The 18,056-nt window shown below is 42.0% G+C and overlaps 1 protein-coding gene across 2 annotated transcripts in view; it reads right to left on the reverse strand.

Moving 5' to 3' along the window:
- svila (supervillin a) overlaps window positions 1-18,056 on the reverse strand; it is a 227,408-nt gene that overhangs the window by 120,975 nt on the left and 88,377 nt on the right. For both annotated transcript variants that reach the window (XM_034172410.1, XM_034172402.1), the window contains exons 3-4: window positions 5,926-6,017; window positions 2,782-2,845 (exon numbers count right to left, since the gene is read on the reverse strand). In XM_034172410.1, coding sequence (XP_034028301.1) covers window positions 2,782-2,845; window positions 5,926-6,017 — 156 coding nt within the window. The remainder of the gene's footprint in view (window positions 1-2,781; window positions 2,846-5,925; window positions 6,018-18,056) is intronic.

Here is an 18,056-nt window from a genome sequence, read left to right on the forward strand (position 1 = left end):
CTTTGTCACTTTGTCTAGTCTCCTCCTCTCAGCAGTTGTGATGCTGCTGCTCCAGCAGACCATTCTGTAGAAAATTGCTGATGCCACTACAGAGTCAAAGAAGGTCCTCAGAAGTGCCCCCTGCACATCAAAGAACCTGAGTCACCTCAGCAGGTAGAGTTTGTTCTGGCCTTTCTTATGAAGTGCAGCAGTGTTGTTTGACCAGTCCAGTTTATTGTTTAGGTGAACAAACAGGTACTTGTAAGAATCCACTATCTAAATATCTGCTCACTGGATGTTCACTGGTGTCGATGGAGAGCGCCGGTGGAAATCCACCACCAGCTCTTTGTTTTTCACCGCATTGATATGGAGGTGGTTCCGCTGACACCAGTCCACAAAGTCCTGGGTCACCCCTCTTTACTCTGTCATCCTCCTCAGTGATGAACCCAATGATTGCAGAGTCATCAGAGCAGTTTTGCAGGTGACATTTGGCAGAGTTGTACATGAAGTCTACAGTGTAGAAGGTGAACAGAAAGGGAGCCAAGACGGTTCCTTGCGGGGCCCCCGTGCTGCAGATGACCGTATCAGAGACACAGTCCTGAGCCCTCACGTACTGTGGTCGTTCTGTGAGGTAGTCCAAGATCCAGGATGAGAGGCGGGGTGCACAAGTGTCCCTCATAAGCACCGATTGTATGGTATTGAAAGCACTGGAGAAACCAAAAAACATGATTCTCACAGTGCTCCCAGACTATTCCAGGTGGGAGAGAGCTCTATGTTGGAGGTAGATGACATCATCCACTCCGATGCCAGGCTGGTACATAAACTGCAGTGGATTTCACCAGGGACTGGAGATGTCCAAGGACCAGCCTCTCCAGGTTATTCATCAGATGGAATGTCAGTGCCACCGGCCTGAAGCTGCTGAAGTCCTTCAGGTGTGGCGGCCATTTTTTCTGAACTGGTACCATACAGGAGGTCGTCCATAGCTGAGGGTAGCATCGAATTGCACTAAGTTTCCAAAAATTCCGACTAAAATTGTGGAGTTGATTTCAGAATGCAGGCACCCACTCATGAAACTACCTTCCATGGCCCTTGATTAATCAAACCAAAGGCCATCTGCGTATTTCCAACTTATACAACCCCTGGCAAAAGTTATGGAATCACCGGCCTCGTAGGATGTTCATTCAGTTGTTTAATTTTGTAGAAAAAAAAGCAGATCACAGACAAGACACAAAACTAAAGTCATTTCAAATGACAACTTTCTGGCTTTAAGAAACACTATAGGAAATCAAGAAAAAAAGATTGTGGCAGTCAGTAACGGTTACTTTTTAGACCAAGCAGAGGAAAAAAATATGGAATCACTCAATTCTGAGGAAAAAATTATGGAATCACCCTGTAAATTTTCATCTACTAACACCTGCATCAAATCAGATCTACTCGTTGACATTGACCCTATGCCATGACATTGACCCTATGTGTCTTTTTACAAGGAATGTTTTCGCAGTTTTTGCTCTATGGCAAGATGCATTATCATCTTGAAACATCCCCAAACATCCTTTCAATTGTCCAAAATATCAACGTAAACTTGTGCATTTATTGATGATGTAATGACAGCCATCTCCCCAGTGCCTTTACCTGACATGTAGCCCCATATCATCAATGACTGTGGAAATTTACATGTTCTCTTCAGGCAGTCATCATTATAAATCTCATTGGAACGGCACCAAACAAAACTTCCAGCATCATCACCTTGCCCAATGCAGATTCGAGATTCATCACTGAATATGACTTTCATCCAGTCATCCACAGTCCATGAATGCTTTTCCTTAGCCCATTGTAACCTTGTTTTTTTCTGTTTAGGTGTTAATGATGGCTTTTGTTTAGCTTTTCTGTATGTAAATCCCATTTCCTTTAGGCGGTTTCTTACAGTTCGGTCACAGACGTTGACTCCAGTTTCCTCCCATTCGTTCCTCATTTGTTTTGTTGTGCATTTTTTGATTTTTGAGACATGTTGTAAGTTTTCTGTCTTGACGCTTTGATGTCTTCCTTGGTCTACCAGTATGTTTGCCTTTAACAACCTTCCCATGTTGTTTGTATTTGGTCCAGAGTTTAGACACAGCTGACTGTGAATAACCAACATCTTTTGCAACATTGCATGATGATTTACTCTCTTTTAAGAGTTTGATAATCCTCTCCTTTGTTTCAATTGACATCTCTCGTGTTGGAGCCATGATTCATGTCAGTCCACTTGGTGCAACAGCTCTCCAAGGTGTGTTCACTCCTTTTTAGATGCAGACTAACAAGCAGATCTGATATGATGCAGGTGTTAGTTTTGGGGATGAAAATTTACAGGGTGATTCCATAATTTTTTCCTCAGAATTGAGTGATTCCATATTTTTTTTCCTCTGCTTTGTCTAAAAAAGTAACCGTTACTGACTGCCACAATCTTTTTTTCTTGATTTCTTATAGTGTTTCTTAAAGCCAGAAAGTTGCCATTTGAAATGACTTTAGTTTTGTGTCATGTCTGTGATCTGCTTTTTTTCTACAAAATTAAACAACTGAATGAACATCCTCAGAGGCTGGTGATTCCATAATTTTTCCCAGAGGTTGTAACAAGGACTTGTACCAAGTTGAACAAAATTCCTTCTGAAATGTGAGAGGAGTTGATTTCAGAACACTTACCCCTTTTTGGGAGGGACGGACAGACAGATGGAAATTGCCACGACATAATCCCCCTTCGGGCCTTCGACCAGCAGGGGCTAAAAACACTGCTCACCTTATTGTAGGTGTACGTCATCTGCTCACCTGTTCATTTCCCAGCCATGTGTGGATGTAGCAATGCCCTCAAATCGCTTTCTCAATTCAGACACTAAATTTGAACACAGAAAACACACAGTTTTTGACAGCACACTGCTTTAAAAAGTAGCCATGGTTTGGCATGATGTTTTATGAAAATTTGACAAGGTCAAATTACGTTACAGAATAAAGTGTAAGGCACAAAATACGGAAATTAATGAAATAGTTTCATACTGGTCAGTGGTTGAGGACATTTTCTTTGGTTTAATTATGCTGGTGCATCAAAGCGGTTTTGACAAATGTCAACATACAGTGCATCCAGAAAGTATTCACAGCACTTCCCTTTTTCCACATTTTGTTATGTTACACCTTATTCCAAAATGGAGTAAATTAATTTTTCTTTCAAAATTTTACTCAAAACAACCCATACTGACAACATTTTTTTTTTTTTTTTGTAAATGTATTAAAAATAAAAAACTAAGAAACCACATGTAAGTAAGTAGTCACACCCTTTGCTCAATACTTTATTGATGCACCTTTGGCAGCAATTACAGCCTCAAATCTTCTTGAATATGATGCCACAAGCTTGGTGCACCTATCTTTGGGTATTTTTGCCCATTCATCTTTGCAGCACCTCTCAAGCTACATCAGGTTGGATGGGGAGCGTTGGTGCACAGCCATTTTTGGATCTGGGATGTTCGATTGGATTCAGGTCTGGGCTCTGGCTGGGTCACTCGAGGACATTCATAGAGCTGTTGTGAAGCCACTCCTTTGATATCTTGCTGTGTGCTAGGGTCACTGTCCTGCTGATGGTTGAACCGTTGTCCCAGTTTGAGGTCAGAACACTCTTGAGCAGGTTTTCATCCAGGATGTCTCTGTATATTGCTGCATTCATATTTCCCTCAATCCTGACTAGTCTCCCAGTTCCTGCCACTGAAAAACATTCCCACATGATGCTGCCACCACCATGCTTCACTGTAGGGATGGTGCCTGGTTTCCTCCAAACATGATGCCTGGCATTCATGCCAAAGAGTTCAATCTTTTTCTCATCAGACCAGAGAATTTTGGTTCTCCTGGTTTGAGAGTCCTTCAGGTACCTTTTGGCAAACTCCTGCCTGGCTGCCATGTGCCTTTTACTCAGGAGTGGTTTCCATCTGGCCACTCTACCATACAGTCCTGATTGGTGGATTTCTGCAGAGATGGCTGTCCTCCTGGAAGGTTCTCCTCTCTCCACAGAGGAATGCTTGGGACCTTCAAGGCAGCTGAAAAGTTTCTGCATTCTTCCACAGATTTGTGCCTCGAGACAATCCTGTCTCGGAGTTTCATGGCAAAGGTTGTGAAAGATTATGTACATGTGCTTTCTTGGTTGCTTCTTTTTTTTTAATAAACTAGCCAAAATCTTAAAAAAAAAAGTCATTGTGTTGTGTGTAGAATTTTGTTGGAAAAAAATTAATTTCATCCATTTTGCAATTAGGCTGTAACATAAAATATGGAAAAAAGTGAAGCTCTGTGAATACTTTCTGGATGCACTGGATCCTGTGTTTCTCACCCATGTAGCTTAATCTCCTTATAGTTGTCCTTGTAGCAAAATGTTCTCATGATTTAAATACGTGTGTGATGGAGATGTTGCAACAGTAATACAGGCTGTCTATGACAAAATCACCCTAGTCTCACGGCAAGTCCTGATTCAGCAGCACGAAATATACAATAATCTATTGGTTTGTGATATTGTGACGAAAAGCGCCCCATTTTCGTCACAGCAACACGAATTCATTCTAATTCATTCCGTGATGGCTGCACAAAATTAAAAGTGAAGCGGGGGGTCAGGGTGGTTATGGTTAGGGTGGGGGGGAAGAGTAAAATTAGGTTAAGGTTAGGATTGGGGTGTAGGAGTAGGGTTAGGAATAGTGAGTTAAAAAACCCCATCACGAAAATTTGACTAATTTTGTCACGGGAGCACAAAAAAAAAATGAGACTGGGCTGGACAAAATATACAGGTAAAGTTCATTTTGTTGCCAAGATAATGGTGGCGTTATAATGTTGCATCAACATCTTCATGAGTAACCACAACATGCTCATGTGCAGTATGTGAAACACATTCCAACTGGCCAAATGAACAATCTTGGGTAAAAATGTCATTGCTAAAAAAAAAAATGGAGCAAAAGAATAAATAAATATAACGAAATGCTAAAATGCCTGTATGAGCTTTGTGTTCTTTATCATTTGTAGTTGTAAATTAAATATTCAGATCCTGTTGTCTTAGATACAATTGGTACATGTTCAATGAAGTCCCTCTATTAATCAGCAGAGGGGGGACAAAGTCACTGTCAAGTCATTCTCAAGTCATCAATCTGCACGTCTCAAGTCAATTCTCAAGTCAGCTTGCAGACAACTGGAGGTCATTATGACTTGAGATTTGACATGGCAAGTCCATTCAACAAGCCACATTGAATGGTAGGTTCCAGCTTTCACCTCAAGAAATATTCGTACCATTGAACTCATAAACATTCATTATTTTTATAATATCAATCTGTGGTGAAAATTTTGTCAAAATCTGTGCAGTAGTTTTGACATAATCTTGCTAACAGACAGACAGAGAGACAGACAAATAAATAAACACTGATTATTTTATTCCTTGGCGGACTTATTAATGCTTATAAAAATCTTACTGCACAGCCTCAGATAATTTTAAATGTTGCCTGAAAAAAATCTGTCTCACTCACTCACTCATCTTCAACCACTTACTCCAATTAAGAGTCACTGGGGTGTCATAGGGCATGAGTCGGGGTACACCCTGAACAGGATGCCAGTGTGTCACAGACAGTCTATCTATCTGTGGTTTTTACGTTTTTCACCAGACAGACTAATAGACACACAGATTTGGGCCTTAGAGAATTAGACAAGAGATGGGTTGTCATGACTGAAACAAAATAACCTTCAGGGCCTTCAGCAGACTGGGAAACAGCTGGATGTCCCATCCGGCACCTCTAACTGGTGATACAAGGGCTGTGCCTTTACAAAGCTGATGTCAGACAATGTGTCACACTGATTCACTTGATAAAACATCTGTGCTTCCACAACAATGAATTTTCAAACCTTTGGCAAAAGTGACTGTGTGACCAATATGCAACTAATTAAAGAAAACTTACTCACCCTTTGGAAGATTAGCAAGGAGAGTGCTATCGATATTATTGGTCCCTTTGGCTGGGTCACCTTTTTCTTCAAATGAGAATTCCTTGTGAAAACTGAGGAGTGAAGAAAAATACCAACTTTTACTGAGACAAGGCTGAGCTGTGGGAAAAAGAATTTGCAAGTAAAAGTAGGTGGAATGAGCTCACTGACAGAATCTGACTTTATACATAACTAGTCAGCCAAACTATTTAGAACAGTAATCTAAAAAGATTGCTTGTTGGCCACTGGCCTAGGTCTTTGCACCCTTGAGGACAACTGCTGTGGAAAGCCATTTGGGCACTTATTCCATATATGTGCTGAAAATGAGGGACTAATCAGAATTTTTGGTCAGTTAGTACAACAAAATGCCAAACCAGTGCAGCCAAATCTTCAACTAATGCTGGTAAAGATTGAAGTAAACTGATGTCTGATATGAATATGGAATAAATGGCTTTTCATATACAACTGCACGTCATGCAGGTTTTACTGTATATTTTGTTTGGGTTCACAATGCTTGCTGCCATTGAACACCAGGTGAGCACCTGTGCTTTGATTTGTAAATCTTGCAGAATTCTTATATTATCCATGCGTAGATGCTATCACTCTTGTCACTGCATTTATTGGTGTAAAACTGATCAAAATACTGGGGAGAAAATTAATGACCCAATTTATGTCCTTTAAAACTTCCAGCTCCCAGGCCCTTTCATTATAGATGTGCACTGAACAAAAATATAAATGCAACACTTTTGTTTTTGCTCCCATTTTTCATGAGCTGAACTCAAAGATCTAAGGGCCCCTTCACACATAACATGAAAGACACAGAAACCGGAAGAAAAGCCACAAAGCAAAAACAAAATTGGTAACTGCGAAACATTCCACCTGCTGTCAGGAGGGATGCACGGTCGGACAGGTGTGCACAATACCAGCGCTGCAGTATCATGCATGCTCTTGTTAGCGCGCACGAACACAGTGCGAGCACGTAGAAGGTCATGCACACAGCAGCAGAACAAAATATTTAAAAAAACACCACAATTTATAATACTTAATTCCTGTTACAACTTAGACTCCGCCTAGTCGTACACCAGGAAGTAATGAAATGACATGAATTACTGTTCACCCATTTATGTTTTACATGAATTACCTGATGCGCTCCTCTCATGAAGACATCAGCCTGGCTCCCATCTCATGAGGAGTCAGCTCTCATGTCATGAACACATCAGCTGGCATGGTGTGTCCAGCGTGCAGAGATACGCTGGTGACTGCATTGCAAATGTGATATGTGTTGTAATTATTACAATGTGGGGAGATCCCGCAGTGACACGCACCTCGTGGTGATTTTCTGCGTGGCATGATATTCACCAGCATTGCGATGCACTGATGCGGTGGTCAGCTGAAGCAATGATTTTCATTTATTTCCACATGAGGACAGCATGCCAACGTCTGTGCCTCATGGCAAAGATATGCCAGGTTATAGCCTACAAGCCAGTACAGATGTTCTCCAGCTGTGACTTGCAAGCACAGATATCTGAACATCTGCATGTCACAGGGGGACATGCCCACCTTTGACTGAGGATCTTGTCAGCTCACAGAAAAAAGGCTCATGCTCTATTGCTTTGTTCTGTGATTTTAGTTAAGTGTATGTATTATTATTTTTGTCCATTATCTGTCTGATGTCTGTGTCTATAATGTAACACCTTGTGTGCATGGTCAGGTCCAGCTGTCAGTCAGTCGATGGTCAGCTAACAGACACTGTATGTCCACAGCAAAGCGTATGAGCAAAGCGAACAGACATGAATGAGTTCACACCTTTACCCTTATGTGTTTTATTTAATTTCCACATTGTCATGTAAACTACAATTTATGTGCTGGAAGTGACATAAGCCTGTCCCACGCGCTCAGGCTCTGGCCTCATGACGGCGTGAGTGCCTGCACACACGTGCGTGTTCACCAGATGAGTTACAGTGCACAGCGGTTAGCTGTTCTGCAGTGCACTGCGCTGGACAGCAACCAGACTCCAGGACTCCCAGCCACAGCTGACAATGTTGGATTGATGGTGTGTGTGTGCATGTGTGTTGGGGGGGCAGACGACAACGCCACACTCCATACACCATTTATGTGTGTGTGGGGGGGGGGGGGAGTTCAGCACAGTCACACCCATGTGTATTGCTTGGCAACGCCACAATCATGGGGCAGTTATGGTGCCCTGACACTTGCACGACTGAGCCGTGCACTTGCAAGCACTCTGGAGAGTAAATTTGTCTCAGACTCATTGTAAACCATTGTAAACTGTGTGCAGCTTTGCGCAAAAACACGTGCGCAAAGAAAATTTTGAAATGCTCAAAATCTCCATCACACATAATTACATAAACGTCAAGTGAACATTGTGTAAACAATTCAGAAGCACTGTGTGTGAGTGTGAGTGATTGTGTCAGCACACCGCATTAGAACACAGCTTGTCTGAAGGATCTATCATAAACGTACTTATACAGCTACTTATAAGAAGGAATGAACATGCAACTGTTTTACCAAGCTATTACAATATAAACATTACAAATAATTACCTTTTTAGATGGTTCCAAATGTGTTCTCCACCTCATTAAGCATAGAGAGAGAGAGAGAGACAGAGAGAGAGACAGAGAGAAAAAAGCAGCAGCTAGAACACGTCCCTGTTATTCCGGATGTGATTAGAGGCATTTTCAACAGCCACCTCAGAAAGAAAATGATTAATCCAATACAAAATAATTATTTTATATACACAGCATCCAGCGCACAACCCGTGGCATCCAGCCAAATAAAGCGCGGCATCCAGCTGGGAGCACAGAGGGTGGGGATCGTCACGACGAAGTGCATGCAAGTGCGTGGATCAAAGTCGTGCAAGTGTCAGGGCACCTTTAGACACTTTTCACAGACAGCTCAAATGTGGTCACCTGCTGTCTACTATCATGTCAGGTGCGCAAATAGCCACACCTTTTCTAAGTGCCTGGCGAGCGGTGTTAGATGTTTGTGTATAGCACCTGCCGAGAGAGGGGTTGAATGGGAACACACAGGGAATTCGCTGCCTTTCGGCCGCTTGTATGTGAGAATGGTTGTGGCAACAGCTGTATGAGGCTCAGATTTCTCAAAAGTGGCATGTAATTCCTCCTTTGTGCGCCAGTTGGCATCAATCATGTTATGTCTGAAGGGGCCTTAAAGCAATTTCTATATACACAATAGACCTATTTCTCTGAAATACCTCAAAAAACAATTTCTCCAATCACAGCTACATAAGCCTATAACTTCTTCTGGGTTGTCTGGGTGTCTTTACTCACTCTTATACTTCTTGCACAGTCACTCAGTTTTTGAGAACTGTCTACTCCATGCAGATTTACCATAGTTTGTATTTCTTTGTAACTGATGTAAATAAAGTCCAAGACATATTCAGTGACAGCTTTACCATCAGAGAGCCTCGTCCACAACTGCCACAAAAGACTCCAAGCTGACATTACATGTCATCACTAACCATAAGTGGAAAAAAAGATTTTGTGTTATCATTCATATTCTCTGAAAAATGGTCAAAAAACAAGAATTCTCCCAGGGTATGTAAACTTTTGAGCACAACTGTATATAAAGTGCACCCAGAAACTATTCACAGCACTGCACTTTTTCCACATTTTGTTATGATTCATTCATTCACTCATTCATGATTACAGCTTTATTCCAGAACAGATGAAGTTCATTTTTTTCCTCAAATTCTATGCACAATACCCCATAAAGACAATATGAAAAAGTTTTTTTTCTTTCCATTTTTGCAAAATTGTTAAGAAAAATGAAGAAATCACACTTACATAAGTATTCATAGCCTTTGCCATGATGCTCAAAATTAACCTCAGGTGCATCCTGTTTGCACTGATCATCCTTGAAATGTTTCTACAGCTTATTAATTAATTGGAATCCACCTGGAGTAAATTCAGTTGATTGGACATGAGTTGGAAAGGCATGCACCTGTCTACATATAAGGTCCCACAGTTGACAGAGCATGTCAGAGCACAAACCAAGTATAAAGTCAAAGGAATTGACCTCCAAGACAAGATTGTCTCAAGGCACAAATCTGGGGATGGATACAGAAACATTTCTGCTGCTTTGAAGGTCTCAGTGAGCACAGTGGTCTCCATCACCTAGCTGCCCGTCTAAATTAAGCGATCGGGGGAGAAGGGCTTTAGTCAGGAAGGTGACCAAGAAGACAAAGGTCACTCTCTCAGAGCTCCAGCATTCCTCTGTGGAGAGAGGAGAACCTTCCAGAAGGACAACCATTTCTGCAGAAATCCACCAATCAGGGCTATATGGTAGAGTGGCCACAAAGCCACTCCTTAGTTAAAGGCACGTGACAGCCTGCCTGGAGTTTGCCAAAAGGCACCTGAAGGACTCTCAGACCATGAGAAACAAAATTCTCTTGTCTTATGAAGCAAAGGTTGAACTCATGTTTGGAGAAAACCTGGCACTGCTCATCACCTAGACAATACCATCCCTACAGTGAAACATGGTGGAGGCAGCATCATGTCAGGATTGAGGGAAGATGAATGTAGCAATGTACAGAGACATCCTGGATGAAAACCTGCTCCATGTTGCTCTTCCTCAGACTGGGACATCTTTGAGCAGGACAATTACCCTAAGCACACAGCCAAGATATCAAAGAAGTGGCTTCAGCACAACTCTGTGAATGTCCTTGAGTGACCCAGCCAGAGCCCAGACCTGAATCTGATTGAACATCTCTGGAAAGATCTGACAATGCCTGTATACTGACGCTCCCCATCCAACCTGATGGATCTTGAGAGGTGCTGCAAAGAGAAATGGGCAAAACTGCCCAAAGATAGGTGAGTCAAGCTTGTGGCATCATATTCAAGAAAACTCGAGGCTGTAATTGCTGCCAAGGGTGCATCAACAAAGTATTGAGCAAAGGCTGTAAATATTTACATACATGTGATTTCTGAGTTTTTAATTTATTTTTTTATTTTTAATAAATTTGCAAAAATTTCAAAAAAACATTTCTCATGTTGACATTATGGGGTGTAGGAACCACTGAGGAACTGGGATTGGACCCCAGGATGCAGGCAGCAGGACACAAGGGGTTAGGTGCAAAAAACCCCAAGGTGTTTAATGATCCAAAGCGACAGTGAACAGACAACTGGTGACAAAATACTCCCATGTGACCAGTGGTGGACACAGATAACCAGATAACAGAAAAGTTATCTTTGATAAAGATAAAACGATAAACCACCCAAAAATGTATCAGAAGTAGTGTTGTGACGTTCGCGAACGAGCCGATTGTTTTGAACGGCTCTTTAATATGAACGAAGGTGTTGTGTGGGCCGCTGAAGAGTAGGTACTGCTGGCCCACCACGAGAGGGCGCATCCGCCCCACGGGAGCAACTGGGAGTGACAGCTGTCACTCATCATCAACGCCAGCTGTCACTCATCAACCACCATCATAAAAGCCGGGCAGCATCTCCACCTCGCTGCCGAGATATCGTCTACCAAATAGGTAAACTATTCAGCCGTATTGCTGACCGTTTTTGTATCTGTACTTTTGCAGTTGGTGAGTGCTTGCAGCTGGAGGCTGGGTTTGTGGTGCGTGGAGGGCTTACGTTTTCGCTCCCCACGCCAAACTTGGATAAGTACTCACAGATTTCTGCACATGCCTAGTTTTCTGGATTAAAGGTGGAGGTGTTTTTCCCACCCGGCTACAGAAAGAACGTGTTTGCTGACTGTTTACTGGGTGTGTACACACACCCACCATTAACTGTTTCTGTTTCCTGCCAGCAGTACCAGGTCTGACAGCTGGAGACGGTGGCTACCTGGGGACGCAGGACTTGGCGGCTCCGGTGTGCTTCAGACCCGTTGGCAGTGGAAATCATGTGGGGCCCGGCTCTTCTCTAGACAGACGTCTTCTATCCTTGAGCCTGCCCACACGTCACCTTTGTATATTGATTGCATACAAATTCTGTGATTGTCTGTATTTCGTTGTGCACATTCACAACAGTAAAGTGTTATACTTTTGGCTCATCCATTGTCGCCCCCTGTTGTGGGTCCGTGTCACTACACTTTCCCAACAGGATATCTCGGCCAGCATCATGGATTCCAAGGGGCGTCAACCATCTGTTGAACAACCAATGAAAAAGCAGGGCGCACAGGTGCCAGCAGGAGGCGTGTTAGGTGAGTTGCAGCACATCTTAACCGCCTTCACTGCTCGGATGGACCTAGTGACCGAGCAGAGCAAAAGGTGGAAGCGCGCACCCAAGGCGCGGCTGCAGCTCCTCCTCCTGCTGTCCTGGTGCCAAATATAGACATTCCACTGGTCGTTCAACGAACCCCCCCACCCTCCCCTGAAGCATACATAAGTCCCCCGGAACCATACGGAGGTTGTGTAGAGACGTGCGCATACTTCTTAATGCAGTGTTCGCTCGTCTTTGCACAGCGTCCCGTCATGTACGCGTCGGACTCTAGCCGGGTGGCTTATGTGATTAATTTGCTTCGAGGTGAGGCACGCGCCTGGGCTACGGAGCTTTGGGAGCAGAATTCATGGCTCCTAACGATATATACTGAGTTTGTGAGGGAGTTCAGACTGGTGTTCGATCACCCACATAGAAGCGAGACCGCTTCAACGGTGCTGCTGTCTATGAGACAGGGGCGTCAGTGCAGCCGAGTATGCAGTTGACTTCCGCATCGCGGCTGCAAGAGCCGGCTGGAATGCTGTTGCGCTCCGCGCCGCCTTTATAAACGGACTGTCTCTGGTCCTAAAGGAGCATCTGGTGGCCAAGGACGAGCCGCAGGATTTAGACGGGCTTATCGACCTGGGTATACGGTTAGACAATCGGTTAGAAGAACGCCGTCGGGAGCGAGACAAAGGATGTGGCCGGGCACTTGCCGTCCCTCTCCCTTCCGGGTCCGAAAAGGTTCCGCCCTCCCCACGCTCCACAGCCGCAGCGCTCCGTGTGGCAACAGCTCCCCCTGCTGACATTGCTAGGGAAACAAGCAGGGCCAAAATGAGATCAGATGACAGAATGAGGAGGCTGCCCCGCAGGGAGTGTTTTCTCTGCAGCTCAAAAGAGCACATACAGAAAAACTGCCCCAAACGGCCAAAACGACAACACCAACGCCCGCCCTTAGAAACTGGGCTAAGGGTGGGCCAAGAAATTCATGTGGGACACACACGCATTTCTGCACATCTCCCAGTTACAATCCTGAGTGGGGATCTAACCCTTCAAGCCCCAGAACTGGTGGAAACAGGGTCAGAAGGGAATCTGCTGGACAGCAGATGGGCAAGGGAGGTAGGGCTCCCTCTAGTGGCGCTCCCCGGACTGATTGGCCGTCTGGGGTTGTGGCTCAGTGCAAAACCTGCCACCGGGAGTGTTTAGGATCCTCGGTTCCCCCCGGTTTGACTGCTAATGAGGAGGTTAAAGTCCCCCCCAATCTGACGGAGGTGCCCGAGGAGTACCACGATCTTGCTGACGTCTTCAGCAAAGATCTGGCACTCACTCTTCCCCTGCACCGTCCATATGATTGCGCCATTGATTTGATCCCGGGCGTTGAGTACCCGTCCAGCAGGCTGTACAACCTCTCACGTCCTGAGCGCAAATCAATGGAGACCTACATCCAGGACTCATTAGCTGCCGGGCTGATCCAGAACTCCACCTCCCCGATGGGTGCTGGCTTCTTTTTTGTGGGCAAGAAAGACTATGTTTACATGTTTACTAAATGGCTTCCAGCACAGAAGCAAGCTGAGAGCAGTCACAAAGCTCAGCTCTCTACCCAATCACAATGCTCCGGTCAGGCCGAGGTCTTGGAAAATAAAGCAGTGCTGACTTATGGTTTTGATGTATAAATAACATTAATACTGATAGAATAACTCCATTAATGTCAATTCTGTCATTTGTACAAAGTTAAAATATAACATATATCTTTTAATATTGAATAATGCACTAATTCTGAGGTTTAGTAACAAACACAGACAGATCGCAAAGGATTCTGGGTATATGTGCCTCTGCTAAACACTGATTGGTTCAGTCATTCATTATGTAAACCAACACATTACTGTGACGTGTGTTGTGTGTTGGTGTTTACAGACAATTGTGCTTTTGTAAAATATTCCATTTTTTTTATTTGTAAAAACAGGCATTTTTACAGAGCCCTGGAAGTGTCATCGCAAAATGTTTTGCATGTGGAGAGAATATGCACTCATTTTATGATGTTGTGCGCACGTTTTATTATATTGTAAAACGTGCACTCAGTATTGTCTTGACACATAAATGTTGGCTGGCCGTGCTGCGAGATCGCAGTAACATTGAGAACTGCATTGAGATGCTCTGATCACGCTGCACTTTAACCGCTGCACACAGACAACACCATTAATATTGCAACATAAAACTATTTTTATATTGTGCCTAAAACTCTCATGAATATATTCTCTGGGTTTATAGACGTTATTGTGTTTATTTTATGTAAACATGCGAGAATCACAGGCTGTCTCTCCGTTATTTTCAATAGGTGCTTCTGTGAGCTAGAATCACTTCCTGATCATGTCGTTCCGGGGGAAAGTGAAGTTTGCTCTTTAACGTCTTGATTATTGTTCTTTACAACACTGTTTGTCCTCTTTGTTTGAGACTAATATATATGTCTGAAATTTGGTTTGCGTTTAATAAATTCCACGCAGATTAAACGTAACAGACACAGATTATTTGTTAAAATTGTTTTAGCAAGTTTTCAGGGTATCATGCATGCAGTCTCTTATTAACGTGACGAAAAGCATAAAAAAAATAAATTTTTGTAGTATAATATTAATTTACAACTGTCATCGTGTTGATTCTCTATGTTGACTGCAGCGACTCTCTGGCACGCAAGGGATTATGGGATACGTCAATAAGGCGAATGAACAGTACTGGCCAGTAGATGGCAATAGAGACCTTGAAAACTTGCCAAAACAAAATTCCAGATAATCCGTGTCTGCTACATTTAAGATGCATGGAATTTAATAAATGGAGACACAATAACAACGTCTATAAACCCAGAGAATATATTCATGAGAGTTTTAGGCACTAGAGTTTAATACTGTTGTCTGTAGAGCCTGATCAGAGTGTTTCAAATGCATTTCTCATGTCGTGAATGTACTGAGATTACCCTATCCTACCCATAATGCACTGCTGGTCACAGCATATTTCCACACTACAACCTTTAAAATTAGCACATTACTTTAAAACTAAAACATATATCTGATATTTTCACTTTATAAAACTTCAGACATGACATTAATTTAAATAACTTGTCTGACATTAGTTTGGTTAAAAGTTGAACCATAAGTTAAAAATGTATGCCTCTGTATGACTTGGGTGATATTGCCTGTGTATCAGTATGGGGTTAAAAGAAATGAGTTTTTTGGGGGGGGGACCAGTTCTCCTTTGCCTGCAGAGGATAGAGCGGTTTCTTCTTAAAGCAGCTCTTCTCTGTTTTGCAGATGGTAGAACTACACATCAGCTACGAAACATTTAAGTTTTATAAATATTTGTAGCTGTTCAGCTTTATTTACCACGTTATCGGTCTAAAAATTAGACAAAAATTTATCGCAAGATAATTAGTCCGACAATGGTTTTTAAAGTTATCTAAAAAGATAATCCAATAATGAAAACATTATCTTCGATAATTATCGGTTATTGGATTATCAGAACTGTGCCCACCACTGCATGTGACAAGTGATCCAAAAATAACCACAGCCAAGGTGAAAGCCAAACAGAGAGTAACAAAAAACAACAGTCAAAAGCTGCAAGAACAAAACACTTACTAACTGGCTTACAGGGTGCAGACAAACACAGAGTGAGAGAGAAATGTCCAAACGTAATTGACCGGGAAACAGAGACAAACAACTGAGAGCTTAAAATGATAGCCTGTCAGTACCTGTCATCAAAAGGGGTTTCACAATGTATGGATTAATAACTATGATGTTTTGAACACATCATTTTTCCCCTGTCTGCATACAGTAGTGTTCAGAATAATAGTAGTGCTATGTGACTAAAAAGATTAATTCAGGTTTTGAGTATATTTCTTATTGTTACATGGGAAACAAGGTACCAGTAGATTCTCACAAATCCAACAAGACCAAGCATTCATGATGTGCACACTCTTAAGGCTATGAAATTGGGCTATTAGTAAAAAAAAAGTAGAAAAGGGGGTGTTCACAATAATAGTAGCATTTGCTGTTGATGCTACAGACTCAAAACTATTATGTTCAAACTGCTTTTTTAGCAATCCTGTGAATCACTAAACTAGTATTTAGTTGTATAACCACAGTTTTTCATGATTTCTTCACATCTGCGAGGCATTAATTTTGTTGGTTTGGAACCAAGATCTTGCTCATTTACTAGTGTGCTTGGGGTCATTGTCTTGTTGAAACACCCATTTCAAGAGCATGTCCTCTTCAGCATAAGGCAACATGACCTCTTCAAGTATTTTGACATATCCAAACTGATCCATGATACCCGGTATGCGATATATAGGCCCAACACCATAGTAGGAGAAACATGCCCATATCTTGATGTTTGCACCACCATGCTTCACTGTCTTCTCTGTGAACTGTGGCTTGAATTCAGAGTTTGGGGGTCATCTCACAAACTGTCTGCAGCCCTTGGACCCAAAAAGAACAATTTTACTCTCAACAGTCCACAAAATATTCCTCCATTTCTCTTTAGGCCAGTTGATGTGTTCTTTGACAAATTGTAACCTCTTCTGCACGTCTTTTATTTAACAGAGGGACTTTGCGGGGGATTCTTGCAAATAAATTAGCTTCACACAGGAGTCTTCTAACTGTCACAGCACTTACAGGTAACTCCAGACTGTCTTTGATCATCCTGGAGCTGATCAATGGGTGAGCCTTTGTCATTCTGGCTATTCTTCTATCCATTTTGATGGTTGTTTTCCGTTTTCTTCCACGCATCTCTATTTTTTTTTTTTGTTGTCCATTTTAAAGCATTGGAGATCAATGCTTTAAATCAGTGGTCTCCAAACTATTCCAAAAAGGGCTGAGAGGATGCAGGTTTTCTTTGCAGCCACTGACTTCAGCAGGTGATTTCACTGATTAACATCCCTTTGAACAGGTGGGATGAGTTCATCAGTGAAATCACCTGCTGAAGTCAGTGAAGACAAATTACTTTGTCAAGGAAAATAAAGAGATATATGACATAAAAGAAGTTGCAAATGGGTTTAATAATTATTTTTCAAATGTAGGATCAAGTCTGGTGGGAAATAAACCAATAGTAGAAGATAAATTACATACACTTGTAAATACGGTCAATAGTATTTTCCTGGACAATGTGGAAAAAGATGAAATAAGAAATATTGTAAAAAACTGTGTAAGCAAAAGATCAACTGACCATGAAGATTTAGACATGACTGTAAAAAGTATAATAGAAACTGTTATTGAACCATTTACTTATATTTGTAATCTGTCTCTGTCAACAGGGATTTTTCCAGACGAAATGAAAATTGCCAAGGTAGTCCCATTATATAAAAATGGAGACAAACATAATTTTTCTAATTACAGGCCAGTATCATTGCTTCCACAGTTTTCTAAAATTATGGAAAAAGTTTTTGTGACAAGATTGGATAAATTCATTGAGAAACATCATATTTTAAATAATGCTCAGTATGGATTTAGAACAAAACATTCAACAGCTATGGCAATTATGGAATTAATAGAGAAAATATCAACAACAGAAAATAAGGATTATTTTGTAAGTATTTTTATCAACCTGAAAAAGGCTTTTGATGTTATAGACCACTCAAGATTGCTTCACAAGTTACAACAATCTGGAATAAGAGGTATTGCACATCAGTGGGTAAAAAGCTACTTAGAAAATAGAAAACAGTTTGTTCAGATAAATAATACCAAATCAGAATTGTGTAACATTATTTATGGAGTACCACAAGGATCGGTACTTGGACCCAAACTGTTTATTTTGTATAGCAATGATTTTGTGAATGTATCCAATGTGCTTGGCAGCATTTTATTTGCTGATGATACAATGCTGTTTTACTCTGGATCAGATATACAGGAAGTAACACAAGTGATAAATACAGAGTTGGAAAAAGTT

This window comes from Thalassophryne amazonica, chromosome 1 (genome assembly GCF_902500255.1).
Source record: "Thalassophryne amazonica chromosome 1, fThaAma1.1, whole genome shotgun sequence".
NCBI classification, from domain to species: Eukaryota; Metazoa; Chordata; class Actinopteri; order Batrachoidiformes; family Batrachoididae; genus Thalassophryne; species Thalassophryne amazonica.